The sequence below is a fragment of the Orycteropus afer genome, unplaced genomic scaffold (genome assembly GCF_000298275.1).
Source record: "Orycteropus afer afer isolate SDZICR_OR568_19922 unplaced genomic scaffold, OryAfe1.0 scaffold00171, whole genome shotgun sequence".
NCBI classification, from domain to species: Eukaryota; Metazoa; Chordata; class Mammalia; order Tubulidentata; family Orycteropodidae; genus Orycteropus; species Orycteropus afer.
In genome coordinates, this window is record NW_006921758.1 from 3,372,612 (window position 1) to 3,394,348 (window position 21,737).

At 37.4% G+C, this 21,737-nt stretch overlaps 1 protein-coding gene across 1 annotated transcript in view; it reads left to right on the top strand.

Annotated features, from left to right (window-relative positions):
- The first annotated feature begins 1,632 nt into the window (after positions 1–1,632).
- C2CD5 (C2 calcium dependent domain containing 5) overlaps positions 1,633–21,737 on the top strand; it is a 105,070-nt gene continuing 84,965 nt past the window's right edge. Inside the window, exons 1-5 of the mRNA XM_042781783.1 lie at positions 1,633–1,722; positions 9,906–9,992; positions 12,680–12,851; positions 14,748–14,843; positions 15,908–16,063. Of these exons, the coding sequence (XP_042637717.1) occupies positions 1,633–1,722; positions 9,906–9,992; positions 12,680–12,851; positions 14,748–14,843; positions 15,908–16,063 (601 nt within the window). The remainder of the gene's footprint in view (positions 1,723–9,905; positions 9,993–12,679; positions 12,852–14,747; positions 14,844–15,907; positions 16,064–21,737) is intronic.

Genomic DNA, 21,737 nt, shown 5'->3' on the forward strand with positions numbered 1-21,737 from the left:
AATCCTACTTCCGTAGTGATACTGCCTCGGAAACCCAAGGAGGGGTCGCTATGAGTCAGGGCCGACTCGAGGGCACATAACAACAACAACAACAATGTGCCTCAATTACCCTAATGCTTTTTTGATGGTCCAAGCCTAGATTTTGCCCCATTTTAGTACTTTTATGTACTTAAGAAGCTTAATTAATGCTCATTGGGTTCATTTCTTGTAGTTGACTATAATTTCTTGTAGTTGACCCAAATAACCAAACCCACTGCCATCGAGTTGATTCCGACTGGTAGCGACTCCCCATTTGGGTTCCAAGGCGGTAAATCATCACGGTAGTAGATTACCTGTCTTCCTTCTGCGAAGCGACCGGTAGGTTTGAGACGCCAACCTTCTGGTTAACAGTCAAATGTCTTAAGCACTGCGCCACCAGAGTTCCTTACTATATACTACAGAACATAGGCTGTAAATCTTTCCAGCAGGAGACTGTCTCATCTTTCTTCCGCATGGCGGCTGGTGGTTCAAACCCGCTGACCTTTTGGTTAGCAGCCGATGCTTTAACCATGCACCACCAGAAGAGGAGGTCCTAAACCCTTGCTAGCACTATTGATCTTATCTCTATGCTTTCAGATGTATAATAAGCACACTGCAACGATATTAGAGGCAAATTCCTTTGAACTTTGCCTTTGGATTTCAAAGTCTTTTTTTTTTTTTTTTTTTTTGCGTAGGACCCAAGGTTAACAACACCTGTAACCCATTACACATGTACATGCCTGAATCAAAAGTTTCAGAACAATACTTAATCCACTACCCGAGATGTCCCTGATATTTCGTATTCTTTTTCATACAAAACAAAAGCTACCACATGCACCCGCCCCCTTTCCAGGGAGAAACCTGCCAAATTGATTTCACGAACCACTAATATAGGTCGTTAAAGGCCGATTGAAGAAAACTCCTCTGGTATGTCTGCTGCTGCTGCTTCCTTAAGAGGTCTTCCAAAATGCAGCACTTCCAGCTAGGAAGGCAGGGGTCTGCATATATGTCATTGAGCAGCACCACCACGCCTTCTCTGAAGGGGCCAGTTTTCCTCTTAGGAAGCAGCACTGTAATGACTCGGTGGATGATTCAGTAAGCGACCTACTTCCCTACCCTCTAGCTTCCTTGAGGTTCGTCCCGCCCCCTTTATCATTTCCCAGCGAATTTAACATCTCCGGGAGAAGTAGGCAGAGCGCCGAATTATCGATGCCTTCTCCACGCCCCAGGAGCCGCCATTTTTTGGGTAAGAGAAACATGTAGAGATTGCAGAGGTCTAAGGAGATGTTGACTGAGTTTTGCTTCTTTTTCCAGCACTGTGCGGTAGGGTCAGGAGATTCCATTGGTTCCCTTCCCCCGGGTGCCTCTCCGGAATGAGGCCTCAGCGCCTACAGGGGACACCTCTTCTCCGAGAGTAAGTGTGTCGCTTGGCACTGCTGCGACCGGACACCCGAGCGCGCCCCCGCGCGTCCTCCGCTATCGTTACCTCGCGCGCTCCCGCGTTCGCGCGCCGCTTCCCGCGCGCTCCCGCCCCTCCCCCGCCAAGCCTGGCTCTTGGCGCAGACTCGCTTGTTTGTTTCTGCAGGAGCCTAAGAAGAGGCCGAAGCCGAGAAGATGCCCGGGAAGCTGAAGGTGAAAATCGTGGCCGGGCGCCATTTGCCAGTGATGGACCGAGCTAGTGACCTGACTGATGCTTTCGTGGAGGTTGGTGCAGGGTCCTGTCCTTCAAAACATAGGGAGCTGTGAAGGCTCCTGCTCATCTCCCCCTAGCCCCTCGGTCTGGTCCCCTTTCACTGGCCTCTTGCATGCAGTGCTGCCCAGCCCTTGCTCGAAATGTTGCTGCCGAAACTGTAGCCCATCTGATGGGTGCACGGCTCGCAGGTGTCCGCAGCACACTGCCGCGCCGGGAGGCTGTTCCTGCCCTGCATGCTGGGATGATATTGATGTCCGGACTCCTAACAGACCATCTGCCAGTCAGGAGATCCCAAGGCGTGGCCATGCGGCGACTGAAACACACTTTCTTTAGGGTAGGGATTGCTTTTCAACTAGAGTGATAGGGATCATGTTTAAGAATATGGATACAGACCACAGTCTTATACTGGCACTTGGAGACTTAAAAGGCGAGAAAATCCAGCCCTTAGCGTAACGTTATCCGAATCATCAGTGCAAGTTCTAAAGCACAACTGTAACACTCTCTGCTCTTGTATAGACTAGTTGGTGCAGTTGATGTACTGTAGCTGGGTAATTTAGTGCCTTGAGGTAGGAAGTCAATTAAGTGCCCTGGATTTAAATTGCAAAATTGCTTTTTAAATCTAATGATTAGTTTAAAAGTCATGCAAATTAGCACAGGCCTAGTGCCCGGAAAGTAATAACTGAGAGTCTGAAAGAAGCCAAGTGAAAATTGTAGTAAAAATTGACATGATGAGCCAGAGCATTAGAGCAGTATTCATTTGGCCTATTATGCTTACAGCTGTGATATATGATAGTCTACAGCCTGATTTCAACTCATATTAAATACTCTTAATGTTCTCTGATGGGAGCTCTGGTTGCATAGTGCCTAAGGCACTTGACTGCTAACTAGAAGGCTGGTGGTTCAAACCCCCTAACCACTCCTTGGAAGGAAGGTTGGGCAGTCTACTTCCATAGTGATACTGCCTCAGCAACCCAAGGAGGGGTCGCTATGAGTCAGGTCAACAGATGTTCTCTGATAACTGCAGTTTCTTCCCAAACATTGCCATGGTAATTCTTAATCCCAACTTCCCATAATTTACAAGGTGGTTGTAGTTCTTAAAAATTACGTAGATTAAAAACCCCTTAAAAATACTTTATAAAACAAAGTTAGGTTCTAAGTAGTTTTTTTCCCCTACATAATTATCTGGTGGGAAATTTGAAAGCCATGACAGGGAACAAGTTTTCATTGTTTGAGGCTGTCTCTCACGTTGGAGGATATCCAGCATCTCTAGCCCTTCAAAATGTTACTAGAGTTTGCCTCAAAAACACCACAAGAAATTTCTCAAGCTCCCTTAGGAGTTGATACTGTCTCTTTTGCAAATCTTGACTTAGACCAGGGATGGGTTTGTTAGGAGACTTGACATTAAGGTGTCTGTTAGGGGAAGAGAACTTGGGGAAGGAAACCAAAATTGATAGCTCAGTGGGTGGGAGAAAAATTGGGAAAGTAATATCTCAGAGGCCAAGAAAGGTTTTTAGAAAGAGGAAGCCCTCAACTATCAAATGGGACTGAGAGGTTAAATAAGAGAACAGTAAAATCATTGGATTGGATAACATGGAAGTTATTACTGATCCTGGAAGGAGTTAGGAGAATGGACGCCTTGTTCTGTAATGATTTTTGTTGTTGTTGTTGTTATGTGCCTTGAAGTCAGCCCTGACTCATAGCGACCCCTCCTTGGGTTTCCGAGGCAGTATCACTACAGAAGTAGGATTGCCCAACCTTCCTTCTGAGGAGTGGCTGGTGGGTTTGAACCGCCAGCCTTCTGGTTAGCAGTCAAGTGCCTTAGCCACTATGCTACCAGAGCTCCCACTATAATTAGTATAGGGATTTAAAGTACACGGGAAGTGAGGAAGTAGAAACAATATGAATAGGGAACTGTCTCAAGTATTATGAAATAGGAGAAATAGTTTGGTATTTGGTGGATATGCAGCTTTTAGTATTTTTTATATATATATAAGAAGATACTAAAGCATATTTCTGTGCTAATAAGAATAATCCAGCAAAAAGGGCGAAAGTAATGCAGGAAAAAGGGGATAATGAAGGATTATAATAGCATGAAGGGCTCAATTGTGTGGTGTAAAGTGTAAGTTCAATAAGCACGTAAGAGGAGCTAATGAATCCTGGGATAGACATGAGAAATCTCTGTGCTGAGCTTGAAGGATGGAAATTTAGATAGGCAGAGAGGAGAAAAAAGCATTTCTAGAAGAGTAGGACAAATGTGATAAAAGCTAAAGGAGGAGCAGAGCATACGTAAACTGTAGGGAGGGCTCTTGTTGAAGAGAATTGGGAAATTTGGCTAGGTAAGAGGGACCCATGGGGTCATTGGGGGCTCAGTGATAGGATTCTTGATTGCCGTGCAGGAGACCCAGGCTCAGCTCCCAGCCAGTGCACCTCATGTGCAGCTTCTGCCTGTCTATCACTGCAGGCTTGAGTTGGCTCTGATGCTGAAACAGGTCTCAACACAGTTTCTAGACTAAGACCAGGAAGAAAGGTCTGATGTTCTATGGAAAATCAGCAGTGAAAACTTTATAAATCACCACACATTCTGATCTAAAACTGATAGTGGGGATGGCGCACATCCGGGCAGAGTTTCATTCTGTTGTGCATGGGATTACCATGGACCAGAGCCCAACTCCATGGCACCTAACAGCAACAAAGGGGGATCCAGATACCCCAGTGGTTGAAAAGTACTAGGAGCAGGGGCTCTCTTAACCAGCTTCCATTAAATGACCTGTTGCAGTGCTCTGCATTCCTTTCATAATGGACATTCACCAATGTCTCCCTATCATTAGACTGCTCTCCAGTGTGCCTTGTATGCTGCTTCTCCCATCAGTTGGCTGATAGGTTCACCAAAGGGCAGTTGTGTTTATTCCCAAACCTGTTTATGCCAACAATATTTGTTATATAATTTATTTAAACATTATATACATCAGTGAAATGAGTGTGAAAATGAATAATGCTATGTTTGATGCAGCCAGTCATTGAAAATTGGTTGTGAATTGGATGAAGAAAAGATTGTAAAAAATCTGGGATCTATATTTGTGTTTCTTTACAAGTGATTTTAGGTTCTACCACCACATTCAAGAAACCCAAACCTGAAATTAAAGGTGATACATTATAGATGTATAATTTTTTTTGTACAAAAAGATGATGGTGGTAGTTACCATAGAGTCAGTTCTGACTCATGATCATTTTGTATATAGTAGAACTAAACAGTGGCCTTTATGTCTAACAGTTGAAAGATGATGGGAAATGTCAAACAGAAGACTCTTACAGAAAACATCTTAACCTTACATTAAAAGACTGAGGAATGAATTCTTGTTTATGTCTTAAAATTTTATCTTAAAATAGATACATACATATATATATATATGTTTAATATCATTTTAAATGATTCTGTGCTTTAACTGAGTTATTTAATCAACTGACAAAATACTGGTCCTGATTGTATTGGTTAAGAGAATTTTTATGATATTTGAGGAGTTTAGGGAGCCAGTGAAGGCTGTTTGGTGTTTAAAGATGATTTATCTTAGGTATTTAAAGATGATGATTCTTGTAGGAATCTCCAGGATGAAGAAGAAGGGGTCTTGTATAAGGGAAGGGAAGCATCACCGGAAATATATCTCATTTTATAAACTGTTTATAAACTACATTGTCATTTTGTATGTATCCATGAACCTTTGAGGTAACAAGGAGAATAAAGGAAATTACTGTATTTTTATGCAAATAATGTGTATTACACAGTTTTTGCAAACTATGCAACCTCCTTCCATGTTAGATGTCTGTTGTATGTGTGTGTGCATTATATCTGTCGGTGTGTTATATGCTAAAAAAAAAAGGGTACTGTTTAACAAATGTTTTCTGTGTACCAAGCATTTCACTGTCTCTACATGCCTTATCTCATGTAATGCTAATACAACAACAAACGCAACGCGCGCTGCTGTCAAGTCGGATATGGCTCATAGTGACCCCTCCTTGGGTTTCCGAGGTGGTATCAGTATGGAAGTAGATTGCACAACCTTCTTTCCAAGGAGTGGCTGGTGGGTTTGAATTGCCAGCCTTCTGGTTAGTAGTCAAATGGCTTTGGGCACTATGCCTCGGGAGCTCCCATGTAATGCTAATAGTAACCCCCCTTTTCAGAGGATATCTAAGGAGCAGGTTAAATAGCTTTCTCAGGGTTGATTATGCTGCATTTCTGTGTGCAAAGTATCAAGGATATACTTATGGTTTATCTAAAACTTTCCTTATTTGAAGTAAAATGTTGCTAGGATTTATAAAGCCATTCAAAAACTAAAATATACCTAAAGGCTTTTGCTTAACTGCCCCAAACGGCATGTCATTTTTTTTAAGCCATTATTCAGATTCCTCTGTTGCACGATAGCAGTTGCTCTATACTGCACCTCTGTTTGGAGGGAGGAGGGTCTGAGCAGGGAAGAGGTCAACTGTCCATTCTAAACGTATCAAGGATCTGATAGTCCCCAAACTGCATTAAACAAACAAGCAAAAACCAGAATTTTAGAAGGAAAAAGGCTAGAGTACTTTGCTAAAATTATTATTCTATTTCTACTAAGAAAGAATCACAGTTCATTCAGTCTTACTTAATTCAGAGATTTTATTACTTGACAACTAAATAAATGTCTGAACACAATGAACACTGATGGTGTTCTTCAGTAAAGTAAAGGCATTACCTTTCCCCACTTACTAGCTGAATCACCCTGAGAAAGCTATTTAACCTGCTATTTAGATATCCTCTGAAAAAGGGGGTTACTATTAGCATTACATGGGAGCTCCGGTGGCCACTGTTATAGTTTCTTGTGTAGCCTTCTAGAAGTAATCTGTGCATGTACAGGAGTATGTTATATGCCTTATAACATTCTCCCCCCCACCCCCAATGAAAGCCAGCAAACTGGTCTGCACTACAAGTGACATTTTCTAGATGGTTCTCTATCAGTGCTAGAGAGCTGCTTCATTCTTTTATTTAGCACTATGTTATATGGCTTTAAGCAGCCTAGTGGCTCAAATTGGTTGCTAACCAATAGGTTGGCAGTTTGAATCAGGGCTTTGAACGGTTCAGTCATGGCTGGTGCAGTAAAATCAGAACGGACCCATATTTGTAAAATGTGGGTATACAGGAATGATAACTGGAATGGGAAAAATTACTGGTCAAAGCCCTGGAATGGGAGACTTGGAAGAGGCATAGTGAACCCTTTCAGGACCCTGATGCAGGAGATTGGATTGTTGCCAGGACTGGAGAGTGTAACATATTCAGAGTGGTGCAATTGGCCACTATTTTTGAGCAGGGCACAGTTATTTCTGACCCACTGTCAAAGAGATTTGGTTGCTATGCAACGTGTGCTCCCCTTATTTTCTAAGAGGGAGATTTAAATTTCTAGCAAGGCATAGGTCCATAATTTTTCCTGTTCCAGTTATCATTCCAGTATACCCACATTTTGTAAATTTGGGTCTGTTCTTTATTTGTTTTGTTGGCCACAACTGAACCAAGAAGAACTGGTGTGAAGCTCTGGTTCAAACCCACCAGCTGCTCCACAGGAGAAAGATGAGGCAGTCTGCTTCCCTAAAGATTACAGACATGCAAACCCTGTGGGGCAGTTCTACTCTTTCTTATAGAGTCACTGTGAATGGGAATCGACATAGCACACAACGACAATATATGGCTTTACCCTACTTAATTTAAAACCAGTTCTAACCTGATGGATAGTCATTGTTTCCCATATTTTCTTTCTATGTCTTTTGCTTCTGATGTATACTTGCACACCTCTGTATAATATATTTGAAGAAATGCTAGCCTAAAGGTAGACCCAATGCCATGAGTCAGTTCCGACTTTGGGCCATCCTTGTGCTTCAGAGTGGAACTGTGCTCTGCAGGATTTTCAGTGGCTGATTTTTCAGAATTAGATTGCTAGCCCTTTCTTCTGGGGCACATCTGAGTGGACCCAAACCTTTTAATTAGCAGTTGAGTGCATTAACTGCACCACTCAGGGACTATGTAAAGATATTTAAAATTTTGATACGTGTTTTCAAACTACTCTGTAGATGATTGTAGTTTACACTCTTTACCAACAAAGTATGAGAGTGCCTTGTGAACAAAGTGTCTTGTCAAACTTTTTGATTCTTGCCACCCTGAGCAAAAATTTAGTTATAGTTGGCATTTCTCTTAGTATGAATGGAGTTGACATTTTTTTATATGTTTAAAAGGCATCTGTATTTCCATTTCTGTAAATTGTTCATTCTTTGCCTATTTTTCTATTGTGTTATTGATTTTTTCCTTATTGCTTTAGATATTGGGGAAATTACTTCTTTGAGGGTTATTTAGTAAATAATTTTTCTCAGTTTATTTATCTTTTGACTTTATCATGTATCCAAAAAGATCCCACTATCATCAAGTTGATTCTGATTCATAGCCACGTTATAGGACTGAGTAGAACCTTGTAGGGTTTCCAAAGGATCTCTGGTAGTGTAGTGCTTAAAGCATTTGACTGCTAACCAGAAAGTTAGTGGTTCAAACCCACTAGTCACTCCGTGGAAGGAAGACTGGGCAGTTTACTTCTGTAAAGATTTACTGCCTCAGAAACCCAAAGAGGGTTGCTGTGAGTCAGCATCAACTCGATGGCAGTGAGTTTGGTTTTGGTTATATAGGGTTTCCAAGGCTGTAAATCTTTACAGAAGCAGACTGCCTTATCTTTCTCCCACAGAGAAACTGCTGACCTTTTTTGGTTAGTAGCTGAATGCATTATCTGCTCTACCACCGGATTTCCTTCCTTTTTTACCATGTAAGAAGTTACTACTTTATGTAATTCAAAAACTTTTGTTTACCCTCCAAATCAAACTACCTAGACACCAAATGGTTAGCACCATGCTTGATAAATTTTGATAAATCTAAAATTGAGTAACAACATAACTAAAAAAGAGAAAAATTAAGCAACAATATCAGCAAGTATTCCAATACCAAAAGGAAGATTGTAGATCAAAAAGGAAATGGGATTTCCTAGATTACCTAATTCAACCCCAGCAAAACACTGTGCTGGGTGTTGTAATGAAGGACATAACATTCAGTGAATTTTGAGGTTAGGAAATTGATGATGTTAACCGAAAGAATTAGGGGAAGACCTTGAAGTGATCTAATTTAGGAAAGGGGAGGGAAGCTAGGAAGTAGTTGCCTAGCTGTTTTGGGCTTAAGCTTGCTGACTACTTTTCAAGTCCAGGCTGAGGTTTCACATTTTCTGTTCTTTGGCTAAAGCAGGTCCCAGGGGATTTAACCTGCTTTCTTCCTTCTTCATGTCTTTATTTATTTATTTTTGAATCTTCATGATACAGTGCCTACCAGGATTGGCTGCGGAGCTCCAATCTGTGCTGTGGTTAAAGCACTTGACTGCTAACCTAAAGGCTGGCAGCTTGTACCCACCATCCTCTGTGGGAGAAAGATGAGGCAGTCTGCTTTCCTAAAGACATAACAGTCTTGGAAACTGTATCAGGCAATTCTACTCTGTCTTAGAGTTGCTATGAGCCAGAATCTACTTGATGGCAGTGGTTTTCCCCCCACCCCCCAAGATAGGCTATGAAATAAGATAGTGTTTCCATCACGGTCCTTCATTGTCCCTGAAGGTAGCAACATAAAACCCTTTAAGGATAGTGCTTTATTGCTGATCAGTATGTGTACCTAAGCAAGGGATAAGAAAATAACAACTATGGGGAAGTTAGAAAATATAGGGTAATATTACTAAGTTCTTATATTATGGATTCTAGTTCTGGCTTCTTTTCAGAAGATGGTAAGATCAGCTAGTTTTTTTCCTTCTGATTGTATTTTTGCTTTTCTCCCCTTTCCTTCCCTTGAATTTCCTCTTTCTTATGAACCCATGTTTACTGAAGACAATAGTGACTCCTTCCTTCATGCTGACATAATTAGCTATAATTTTAATTTTTCTGTAGAGTCAGAGCAGTGCAGTGGATATATTTTGCTCCAGGTGTGTCCTATAAACTTACCTAGACTTACTTCTGTCTCTTTCCCTTTTCTCTCAGGAAATAGTTGTTGTTTTATTCCTCCATAATTAATCTTTCGCCTTTTTTTTTTTTTTTTGCTAACATTAAAATTTAACTTATGATTTTGATACTTATATTTGAATATTTTCTTGTGTTTTAGGTAAAATTTGGTAATACCACCTTTAAAACAGATGTGTATCATAAGTCACTTAACCCTCAGTGGAACTCAGAATGGTTTAAATTTGAGGTAAGTTTCAATGTCACCATTAAAAAATTATTTGTTTTGGGTGAAAGTATACACAGCAAACATATACCTAAAACATACACCTATTTGACAATTTCTATATGTACAATTCAGTGATACTGATTATATTCTTCAAGTTGTATAGCCATTCTCACTGCTTTTTTTCCATATTACTCCATCATCAATAACATAAACTCATTGTCCTGTTAGCTTCTCATCACCTTTGGAGTTGCTGTTGTCAATTTGATAATATATAGCTAATTTAAAAGAGCACAGTGCTCAAGGTATACATTGTTTACTAATTAAGCTAAACTTGCTTGGTTAAAGATAACTTCAGGGGTTAGTTTCATTAACTGAAACTAAAGTTTTAAATATTAGGGAATAAGTTTCTGGGGTCATCAAGTGGCTCCCTGAAGTCTGGATTCCATAAGAATTTGAGGTGTCTGTCTCCATTTTCCCTCCTTTTGATCAGAATTCTTCTGTACATGTTAGTGTTTTTTGAGAGTATATAACTAACCTTCATTTCAGGAACAGTAAACAATTTTAACTTCTGAGAAAGGTCTTAATTCATAATATTTTATGATTTGAAATTGACTAATCTGTTAAATATCCATAATAACGTCATTGCAATTCCTAAATTGCTCCATGCCAGTTATTCATATTATTTTCTATACCTATATGTCAAGAACTATTTCCAATCACTTAGTTGGCATAGAGCTCTATAATGTTAGGGAAAGGAAAACATACGTGATAATACTAATAGATAAATATGTTGGTAGTTGAGTAATGTGTACGCAGAGAGTGTTATTAATGGAGTTAGAAGTTGGAGAGAGATCTTTGAAGGAATGATTCATGACCTGGTTTAGGACTCCTTCCTTTTTATTAAATGTATAAATAACACATAGTAAAGCCTATGAAAGTGGAAACCTATATAAGGTAGAAACCTGTCAGAGAAAGAAAACTTAAATATTTTCCACGAAAACAAGTGATAGAAAGGTAGTAGTAAAACTGTACCTTGTCAAAGGCAGAAAGCTTTCAATACCTGGAAAAACAAGATAGTGCTCTTGAGTTCTAGCTTTCACAGGTTTCACTGCAGTAGTAGTAATGAGGAGAGCCGTTGGATGATGGGTAAATCAGATAGATAGAGATTCTGAGTGACAGTTTTATTGTAATGCTTCATTATAAAAATTTTGAAGTACATACACAGGTGGAGGGATTATATAATGAATTTTTACTGTAACCAACTTTAATAGTTGTCTAAATTTTGCTATCCTCATTTTATCTGTAACATATCCCCCTGATTTTTTTTCAGAAATATTTTATGTAAATTTAAGATGTTTTCTAATTTTACTTATAAATTTTTAATTATATATTTTGCATAATTAATTTTAATTATCCCTTTGTTACCAAACCCACAAACCACATTATCATAAAAATAAACAATAATTCCTTTATATACTTTAATACCCAAAATACTCTTCATAGAATGGGTTGTTAGCCAAAAATTTATAATTATACAGAGAATAGAGAAAGGGATAATGTTTCATGTGTAAATTTAAAAATTTAACTAAGTATAAGGATTACAGAGAGAAAACTTGACCAAAGCAGCGTAAGGAGGATATAGAGATTTTAGTTAACTACAAGCTCAGTCTGAATTAGTGCTACAGCATGTTGGCTGTGAAATCAGTCATAGACTGTGTTTAAAAAATCTAATATTTTAATCATAATCATATATATATATTTACGTATATTTGTATATTTTTTGTATTCTACCATAGTCTCACTATCACCTAGAATATTGTATTCTATTCTAACCACTATATTTTATGATGGGTCCTGGCAAGCTAGAGAATGACATGGTATTGAGCGTATGGGCAGCCACAATAGGAAAAAAATCTTTTTTTGCCTTGTTCTTCATTATAGTCCCTGTAGTTGGCATAGTGCCTGCACATGTTAGATAACTTGATAAGGAGTGATCAAAGAAAGGAAGAAGCTAGACATTATTTTAACACCAAAAAAACCCAAACTCACTGCCATCAAGTTGGCCAACTCATTGCGACCCCTCCTTGGGTTTCTGAGGTGGTATCACAACCTTCCTTCCGAGGAGTGGCTGGTGGGTGTGAACCACCAGCCTTCTGGTTAGCAGTCAAATGCCTTATGTACTATTCCACCAGAGCTCCTATTATTTTAACATAACTTGTTTTTTTTCTTGCAAATAATAAGTTAGTTTTATTTACAGTTTTCTTTGAAATTGTCCTTAAAAATTTTGGAGTCATTGGGATCATTAACATCCTTTTAATCTTTAGCTAACGTGTAGGATATTTTATGACATTCCTTAAACATTTTTGCTTGATATCATGTATCATATATAGAGTAGTAAAATATAGGATAATGTATAGAAAAGGGAGTTAAAACCTTTTTTTAATGTGGGTTAATCACCCTACCTTTTGTCCTAGAGGTAAATCACACTTTTTTTTTTTTAATTTTTTTTCCCCCTTCAGAAATATGGCATCCTGTGTAGAAAAAGATGTTACAGCCTTTTTGTGTGCTAATCCCTCTATTTTTGTGCTTGGAGATCAACCTATAAGATTATTTTTCAGAAATAAGTCACTTTTCATTTGTTGTATATATACATTTATGGAAATCAAAAATTTAAAATTGTAAGATTTAATTTTAAGGTATACTTTTAGGTGGATGATGAAGATTTACAAGATGAACCTCTGCAGATCACAGTCCTTGACCATGATACTTACAGTGCAAATGATGCCATTGGTAAAGTGTACATTGATATTGATCCTTTACTCTATAGTGAAGCTGCAACAGTCATTTCAGGATGGTTTCCAATTTATGACACAATACATGGTAAGGAATAATAGTGTAAGAAAATAAATGACAGTTTTTTCCTTAAAGATTTTTGTGGTACATGTTGATAGTTTCAATAATTTTTAAGATTGTAAAGGGATCTTGTCACCAAAAAGTTTGAAAACTGCTAGCCTAAAAGTATAGATTAGCAGATGGACTCGTCCTTAACTGGCAGGTGCTTTTCTATCCAGTCTTGTATCTTGCTCCATTTTACTTTTTTGACCTGGCAATTACTTGGTTAATAGTTTATTATAAGAAAATAAGATATTTGCTGGGGTTTACCTATAGTGTGCTTATTATGACATTATTTACATTTTACTATTATTTACTAGTATTTATAATGGCAAAATAAATTGAAAAACAGGATATACTTAGGTAAGTTTGGGAATATATAGCCTATAGTGTTAGGGGCAAAAAAGTGTATTTGGGGAAATAAAGAGTGTTTGTAGAAAACTCTGAATGGCATATGGACCTGTGTATAGTATCTTACACATTGCAGAATTCAGGGTATAAAACATTATGATAAGGTGATGCTAAATTTATTTAAAAACAAAAAATTGCATATATATGGCATCATTGGAGAAATTGGCAGACTATCTGATAAAACGTTTATCACTGGATAGTTTCAATTTTGGATCATAATCTATTTTTCTTTCGCTTTCTTTCATATTTTCTGTAATGTACAATGTATTGTCTTTATATAATCAGGGGATAAAATACAGTCAAATGTTACATTATCAGTAAAAGAGCCTCCTGAAGAATTAATTTGGGCTTAGATTAAAGGCAGTAACTGTATGAATGAATGCATTTTCCAAACATTTTATATTAAATATGGTGGAGCAGTGGTTAAGTGCTTGGCTGCTAACCACAGGGTCTGTACTTTCAACCTACGAGCAGATCCACAGGAAAAAAGATCTAGCAGTCTGCTCCTGTGAAGACTGTAGGCTAGGAACCCCACGGGGCAGTTCTGCTATACTTGTAAGGTTGCTATGAGTTACAATCGATTCGAAGGCACAACAGTACAGACAGCAACTAAAACAACATACTTTTAATTTGTTTATGGGCCCTTTGTTAAGAACATAATTTATTATTTCAAGTGGGTAAAATTAACAAGGCATCTTTCTTAGTCTTCCATCGTAAGTGTGAATTTGATGTAAAGTCAGGATAGTCAAGTGATATTACTTGGTAAATGTTGAGATAGGAATGGGTCATTCTTAACTTAAGAGAGTTCTGAAAATGCTTATTCTTCAAATTTCTTGGCTTATTTTAATATATTCATTGAAATGAATAAAGCTGCTTTTGTAAAGCACAAAATGCATAAAGTCACATTTATGCACTAGTTTTTACAAACATAGACTCTGGAATCCTAGCAATCTGACTTTAAACCCTGACAGCCATTTACTAACTGTTTAACATAATAAACAAAACGACACAATAAATAAGCTGCACACACCATTTAACTTGTATTAAAATGGGTATGATGATACTACAGAAATTACCTCATTGAAATGTTAAGAGCATTTTGAGATACTGTATGTGAGGTATTTACAACCTTACCTCTGTCTTGGTCTATCATTTATCTCTAAAATGCCCAACAGACATTATCATCATCATCATCAATTTAAGTGAGGCTTCATTCCTGTCAGTCCTGGATCAAATTAAGTGGAAACTTGTGGTAAAAATGAAAATTATTTAATCTCTGATACATACAGGTCTGCTTCAGAAAATGGAGTAAAGTAAGTAACTACTTAGAATGAAATTAGGAAACAAAGTTAGCATTACTGTTGTGCTTGATAGATTATTTTAAAATCAGTACTTGGAATTTATTTGCTTGATTATTTCACTGTACATTATTTTCCTAATGTAGAGACTTGTTTTTCCCTTTTGAATTTTTAGGTATTCGTGGGGAAATAAATGTAGTTGTCAAAGTAGACCTCTTTAATGATTTAAACCGATTTAGGCAGTCATCATGTGGAGTCAAATTCTTTTGCAGTAAGTAAATTTGTTTTATTACTCTTTTAACAGGAAATTTAATAATTACCAAATATGGGAAATCAAAAGCTATATAATACCTTGGTTTTAATGTCAAAGAGAAAATTGTTAATTTTCCAGAAGCTTTTGCTTTAGCTCTGGGGAATGTTTATCTGATGTGAAAATAAATTGTGTCCATTTTTTTGCAAGTTCTCAGAAATTTTTGTTAGAAAAATCTAATGATATTTTACTCTTAATATGGGACACTAAAAGATAGAAACAGAGCACTACAGCCAAGCGCCGTGCTGCTATTCAAAATAACACATTTCTACAAGTATTGAGCCTTGAGAACTCTGTGAACTGTGGGACTGAATTGGACAAATTTGTACAACTCACAGCCAGCCTGGATTAATAGAGTGGTGTCTTGAGTGTCTATTTTAAGAGACAAGATTGGTGTAGGTATTTTCAGGTTCTTCCATTTTTGAATCTGATCAGATCTTATTTAAATCCAATGATGTGGTGATCTATGTTTTAAATGAATCTATTAAATAGTACAGTGATTACTGAAGCAGTTAGCCTTATGACCAAGAATTATTAGAAACTGCTGGGCTGTGTGACTCCTCAGGTTATGTCAGAAAATGCATGTTTTGATTTAGGCTACAGAATGTAGTATGTAGAAGAATTTCTGCAAAGGGTTTTGAATAATTATTTTTGTATTCATAATCTACCTCTACCTCTTCAGTTAATAATCATATAGTTGACTTTATCCTGATTTTTAAAATTTTGTATTGAATGCTATTTAATGTAGTCTATAATTGTTTTCTAAATGATAAAAATAGTTTATTATGCATAAATGAGAAATTGAAAGCCCTCATGAAAGAAAATGATTATTTCTAAGAATAAAGTGGATCTTAGAAGGTTGTTTGAGTGGAAGTATTAATACTATAATTACATTGAGATTACCATGGTAAAGGACTTTATTGTATTATATAGCCAAAATGTAAGTCCTTCGGTGTACATTTAAATAAAAAATTGAAATTGAACTTAGGATAAACAGAAGCGTAATAGTTAATTTGTTTTAACAGCAACATCTATTCCAAAGTGCTATAGAGCCATGATAATTCATGGATTTGTAGAAGAACTTGTAGTCAATGAAGACCCAGAATATCAATGGATTGATCGAATTCGCACACCAAGGGCATCAAACGAAGCCAGGCAAAGACTCATATCTTTAATGTCAGGTATTTTTAAACAATAACTTTATTACTGATTGATTTAATACTCTTAACTTTAATACTCTTAAAAGCATTTAAATATTTATAATGATTTAGTTTTAATTTCTTTTTGTTAAGAGCAATATATTCCCTGTATTCTGTGGAACTGTTTTCTAGTTAATAGGTACGCTATGAAAAAGGACTTTATGTTTAATGTATTTGGAAAATGAACATCTCCTTTTCTTGTGATTGTAATATGTTAAAAACTTGAGTGGTTCTATAGTTAATCTCCTTTTTGACTTTACTTAACTCAGTGTTTTTTTTTTTTAATTGATTTTTATTGTGATTTGGGTGAATGTTTACAGAGCAAATTCATATTCCATACAGTAGCTCACATACACTTTGTCTTATGACATTGACTGCAGTTTCCCACAGTGCAACAGCTTCCCTCCCACTTCCTTCCCATAGTTACCTCTTCCCTGTGTCCTTCCCTCCCATTCATTCCTGCCCCCCCCAGCTGTCTCCTTGTGCATACACAGCCCTTGTATTCTCCCGTGATTGATCTCTCCAAGGAGTGTGTCTACCTAATGTAATTTAAATGTTCAGCTCATTGTCTGTCTTTTGTTTGGCTGGAAGCCACCAGAGTGGGTTCAGTCCCAGACCTGAAAGGCAACTAGGGGCCATAGTCTCTGGGTTTCTACCAGGCTTTATCAGATCAACAAACCTCGCCTTTTTTTTTTTTTTTTTTTTACGATTTTATAACTCAGTGTTTCTTAAACTTAACTGAGCACAACACACTTTTTATTTGTGCATACAGAAGGTACCTAATAAGTATTTGCTAAATTAATGAAGCATCTTCCAGACCACCTTTCTGTTAAAAACCAATTTGGGAAATGCTGATTTGATTTTGAAATTAACCTGGAGAGATGGGTATAAAACTCAAACCCACTGCCATTGAGTCATTTCTGACTCGTAGCGACCCCTCCTTGGGTTTCTGAGGCAGTATCTCTACAGAAGATTGCCCAGTCTTCCTTCCAAGGAGTGGCTGGTGGGTTTGAATCATCATCCTTCTGGTTAGCAATCAAATGCCTTAGACGCTATGCCACCAGAGCTCCCAGAGATGGATGTAGCTATGTATATTATGAAGTGGCATTTAAGAACTAAATTCTCATTTATAGTCATTATTTTCTTTTTTTTTTTAATTTAATTTATTTATTTTTATTTATTTCTTTTATTTGGGTGAAGATTTACAGAGCAAATTCACTTTCCATACAGCAGTTCACATATACTTTGTTGCATGTCATTGACCACAGTTTACCACAATGCAACAGCTCCCTTCCCACTTCCCCATAGTTACCTCTTCCCAGTGACCATCCCTCCATACTCTCCTGTGCCCTGAGCTGTCTTCCTGTGCATAAGGAGCCCTTCCTTCTCACATGATTGTTCTCTCCAGGGCGTGTGTCTACTTGAGGTAAATGTTTAACTCACATGCCTGTACTTTGTTTGGCTGGAAACCACAGGTGTGGGTTCAATTCCAGACCTGAAGGACAGCTAGGGGCCATAGTCTCAGTGGTTCCACCAGGCTCTATTGGACCAGCAAACCTGGTCCTCACTTTCTTTTTTCTTTTTTTTTCCCTAGTCATTTTTTTAAGGGTACTTTTAAGTAGTATGTTTATGTTAGCTTCAGAATATATATCTGAACACTTAATTGTGATATGAGTAAAAGTTTACAAAGCACATTAGTTTCACATTCAATCGTGTGTATATATTTTGTTTCATGATAATCAGTTGCAATCCCCTCAGTATAACAACATTCTTCCCATGTCCTCCCTGGGTTCCCAGTTTCCATTTGTCCATCCCTCCTGCCTCATCCTGCCCTCTGAACTTTGTTCTTGGACAGACACTGCCCTCTTGGTCTCACATGGTTCATTGTTCTGAGGAGTACATTTCTCACTGGTGTCGTTTGGGCTCTAGACCTATCTATTGTTTGGCTGAAAGGTGTCCCATGGATGTGGGTTTGGTTCAAGGTTTGAAGAGTGTTTGAGGGCCATCGTCTTGGGACTTTGACTAGTCTCTATCAGACCCGTAAGTCTGGTGGTGTTTTTTTTTTTTTTTTTTTATGATTTTGAATCTTCTACATTTTTTTCCCACTCTGTATAGGACCTTGTATTGTGGTCCTGATCAGAGCAATTGGTAGTGGTAGCTGGCCACCATCTGGTTCTTCTGGTCTCAGGCTAGTAGAATCTGTGGTTCATGTCATCCATTTGTCTTTTGTAGTAATTGTTTTCTTGTGTCTTTGACTTTCTTCATTCCTCTGTGCTTTGGATAGGGAGAAAACAACAGTTGCATCCTAGATGGTTGCGTGCAAGCTTTTAAGACCCCAGTCACCATTCATCAGAGTAGGATGTAGAACATTGTTTTTGTGGACTGTGTTTTGCCTGTTGACCTAGATGTCCCCCAAGACTATGGTCCTAAGCCCTCAAGTCCAGTGACTCAGTCTCTCAAGCTATTTAGTTATAGTTCAAAAGTTTGTATGACTTTCCCCCTGTGTGTTCTTCTATATGCTTGGATATATTTGCAGCATATACAAATACGTATGTAGAAATATTCTCTGCCAAACTTATATTTGTAGATATATTTCCATATGCCATCTCACACCTGTTCCTCTTGCATATCTACCTGTGTATGCATTTCTAAATTATTATTTATTACCATTATTGCAGGATTTTATGTGTAATAATATTTACCGCTGTAGCTTCTTACTGTTGTGTACCTCCCAATGTCTTCCTTTGCCTTGGTCATGTTATGCTGACCTCCTCCTTATAGTGTATTGCCTTTCCCTTCAGCTAAGTTAATATATGTCTTACTACCTAGTTAGGGATTTTCCTTCCCTACCCCCTTCTATCCCTGGTACCCTTCAAAGAGTTTCTTTCGGTATGCAAAGTGTTTCTTGACTTTTTATAGTAGTGGTCTGTGTGTCTCGGATTGTACCAGTATCAGGCTGTTTTGACTACTGTGTGTAATAATAGGTTCTGAGATCGGGAAGTGTGAGGCCCCGTACTTTGTTCTTCCATAATGTTTTACTTGTATGGGGCCTCTGCCTTCCATATAAAGTTTGTGATTAGTTTGCCATCTTGTTAAAGGATGTTGTTGGAATTTGGATTGTGATCGCTTTGTATCTATAGATTGCTTTGGGTAATACTGACATTCTCATAAAATTAAGTCTTCCTATACATGAACATGGTGTATTTTCCCATTTATGTAGGTTTCTTGGTTGCTTGCAGTAGTGTTTTGTAGTTTTCTTTGTTTAAGTCTCTATGTCCCTAGTTAGATTTATTCCTAAGTATTTTTTATCTTTTCGAAGTCTGTTACAAATGGTATTGTTTTCATGATTTCCTTTTCAGAGTTCTCTCTGTTTGTATAGAGGAATCCAACTGATTTTTGTTTGTTGATCTTGTACCCTGCCTCTTTGCTGAATGCTTCTTTTAGTTTCAGTAGCTTTCTTGTGAAATCTCTGGGATTTCTATGTATAGTATCAAATGTTCTGCAAATGGGAATAATTTTACTTCTTCCTTACCGATTTGGATGCCTTTATTTCCATTTCTTGTCTTACTGCTTTAGCTAGAACTTCCAGTACAATATTGAATGAAAGTAGTGAAGAAGACATTTTTGTCTGATTCCCATTTTTAAGAGGAATGCTTTCACCCTCTCTGTGTTGCAGATAATGTTGATTGTTGGTTTTGTATAAGGAACTCTGATGGCATGCAATGCCTAGTCATTTGACTGCTAACCAAAAGGTTGACAGTTCAAACTGACCAGCCACTCCATGGAAGGAAGATGAGGCACTTTACTTCTGTAAAGATTTACTGCCTTGGAAACCCAGTAGGGGTTGTTGTGTGATGGAATTGATTCAATGGCAATAGGCTTGTTTTTTTTTTTCCCCGGTTGGTTTTGTATAAATGCCCTTAATTATGTTGAGGAATTTCCACTCTATTTCTGTTTTGCTGAGAGTTTTTAATTAGGAAATGGTGTTAGAGTTTATCAGTTGCCTTTTCTGCATTGAGACACTCATGTGATTTTTCTCCTTTGCTTTATTTACATGGTGAATTACATTGATTGATTTTCTAATGTTGAACCATCCTTGCATACCTGGTATGAATCTCATTTGGTCATGATGTAGTATTTTTTGATATGCTGGCTAAAATTTTGTTGCGATTTTGTAATCTATATGTTCATGAGCGAAAGTGGTATACAGTTTTCATTTTTAGTGGTATCTTTGCCTGGTTTTGGTATTAGGGTTATGTTGGCTTCATAGAATGAATTTTGGGAGTATTTTGCCCTTTTCTATGTTCTTGAAAGGGTTGAATAGAATTGGTGTCAGTTATTCTCTGAATGTTTTATAGAATTCACCAATGAAGCCATCTGAGCCAGGACTTTTTTTTGTTGGGGATTTTTTTATGACCTCATCTATTTCTTCTTTTGTGATGGGTCTGTTCAAATTTAGATTGGGTAAGCAGTGTGTTTCTAGAAGTTAGTCCATTTCTTGTAGGTTTTCAGATTTGTTGGGAGTATACTTTTTCATAATACTGTTTTATGATCCTTTTCGTCTCAGTTTTGTTGTGATGTCCCAGTCTCACTTCTTGTATTTGTTATTTGCATCTTGTCATTTTTTTTCCTTTGTCAGTTTGGCCAGTGGTTTGTTGATTTTTATTTATTCTTTCAAAGAACCAATTTCTAGTCTTATTGATTCTGTTTTCGGTTTCATTTTTTTCTGCTCTATTATATTCTTTCTTCTAGTGACTGTGGGATTGTTTTGCTGGTGTTTACTATGTATTTGAGTTGTAGGGTAAAGGTATTCATTTTGGCCCTTCTTTTTTGATGTGTGTATTTATTATTATAAATTGACCTGTGATTACTACTTTTGCTGTGTCCAAAAGGTATTGGTATATTGTGTTTTCATTCTCATTTGATTCTAGGTATTTTTAAATTTTGTTTTTAATTTATTATTTTAACTATTGGTTTTTAAGTAGAGTGTTATTCGATTTCCTGTAATAGGTTTATTTCCTTGTTCTTGGTATGGATTTCTAATTTTATAGTGTTGTGATCAGAAAAGACACTTTGTGTTATATTGATGCTGTTGAATTTATTGAGTTTTGTTTTATGATATAAACTATGGTATGTTTTGGAGAATGATTCATGTGTATTGGGAAGGAATGTGTATTGTATTACTGTTGGGTGGAATGTTCTGTATATTTGAGCTCAAGTCGCTTGATTGTGTTGTTTAGATCTTTTGTATCCTGGTTGCGTTTCTTTCTAGTTATTCTGACCTTCATCAAAAGTGCTGTGTTAAAGTCTCCTACTATTATTGTGGAACTGTCTATTTCTCTTTTCAATTCTGTTAAAGTTTATTTTATGTATTTTGGAGCTCTGTCATTGAGTGTGTAAATATTTATTATGGTTATGTCCTCTTGGTGAATTGACCCCTTTAATCATTGCTTGAACAATTTCCCTTAGAAAGATCAGCACGAGGCAGGTCCCCATGAGGCAGAGGTTAAAGATGTCCCAAATGTCCAAACTACCATGCACTCCATCATTTCAGACATCAACTCCTTCTCCTCCCAGTAATTTCCCCAGTCTTAGGGTTCTGTATTTCGCTGTAACGCCTCACAGAACTCACAGACACCCAAGGGTTCGTCTCACG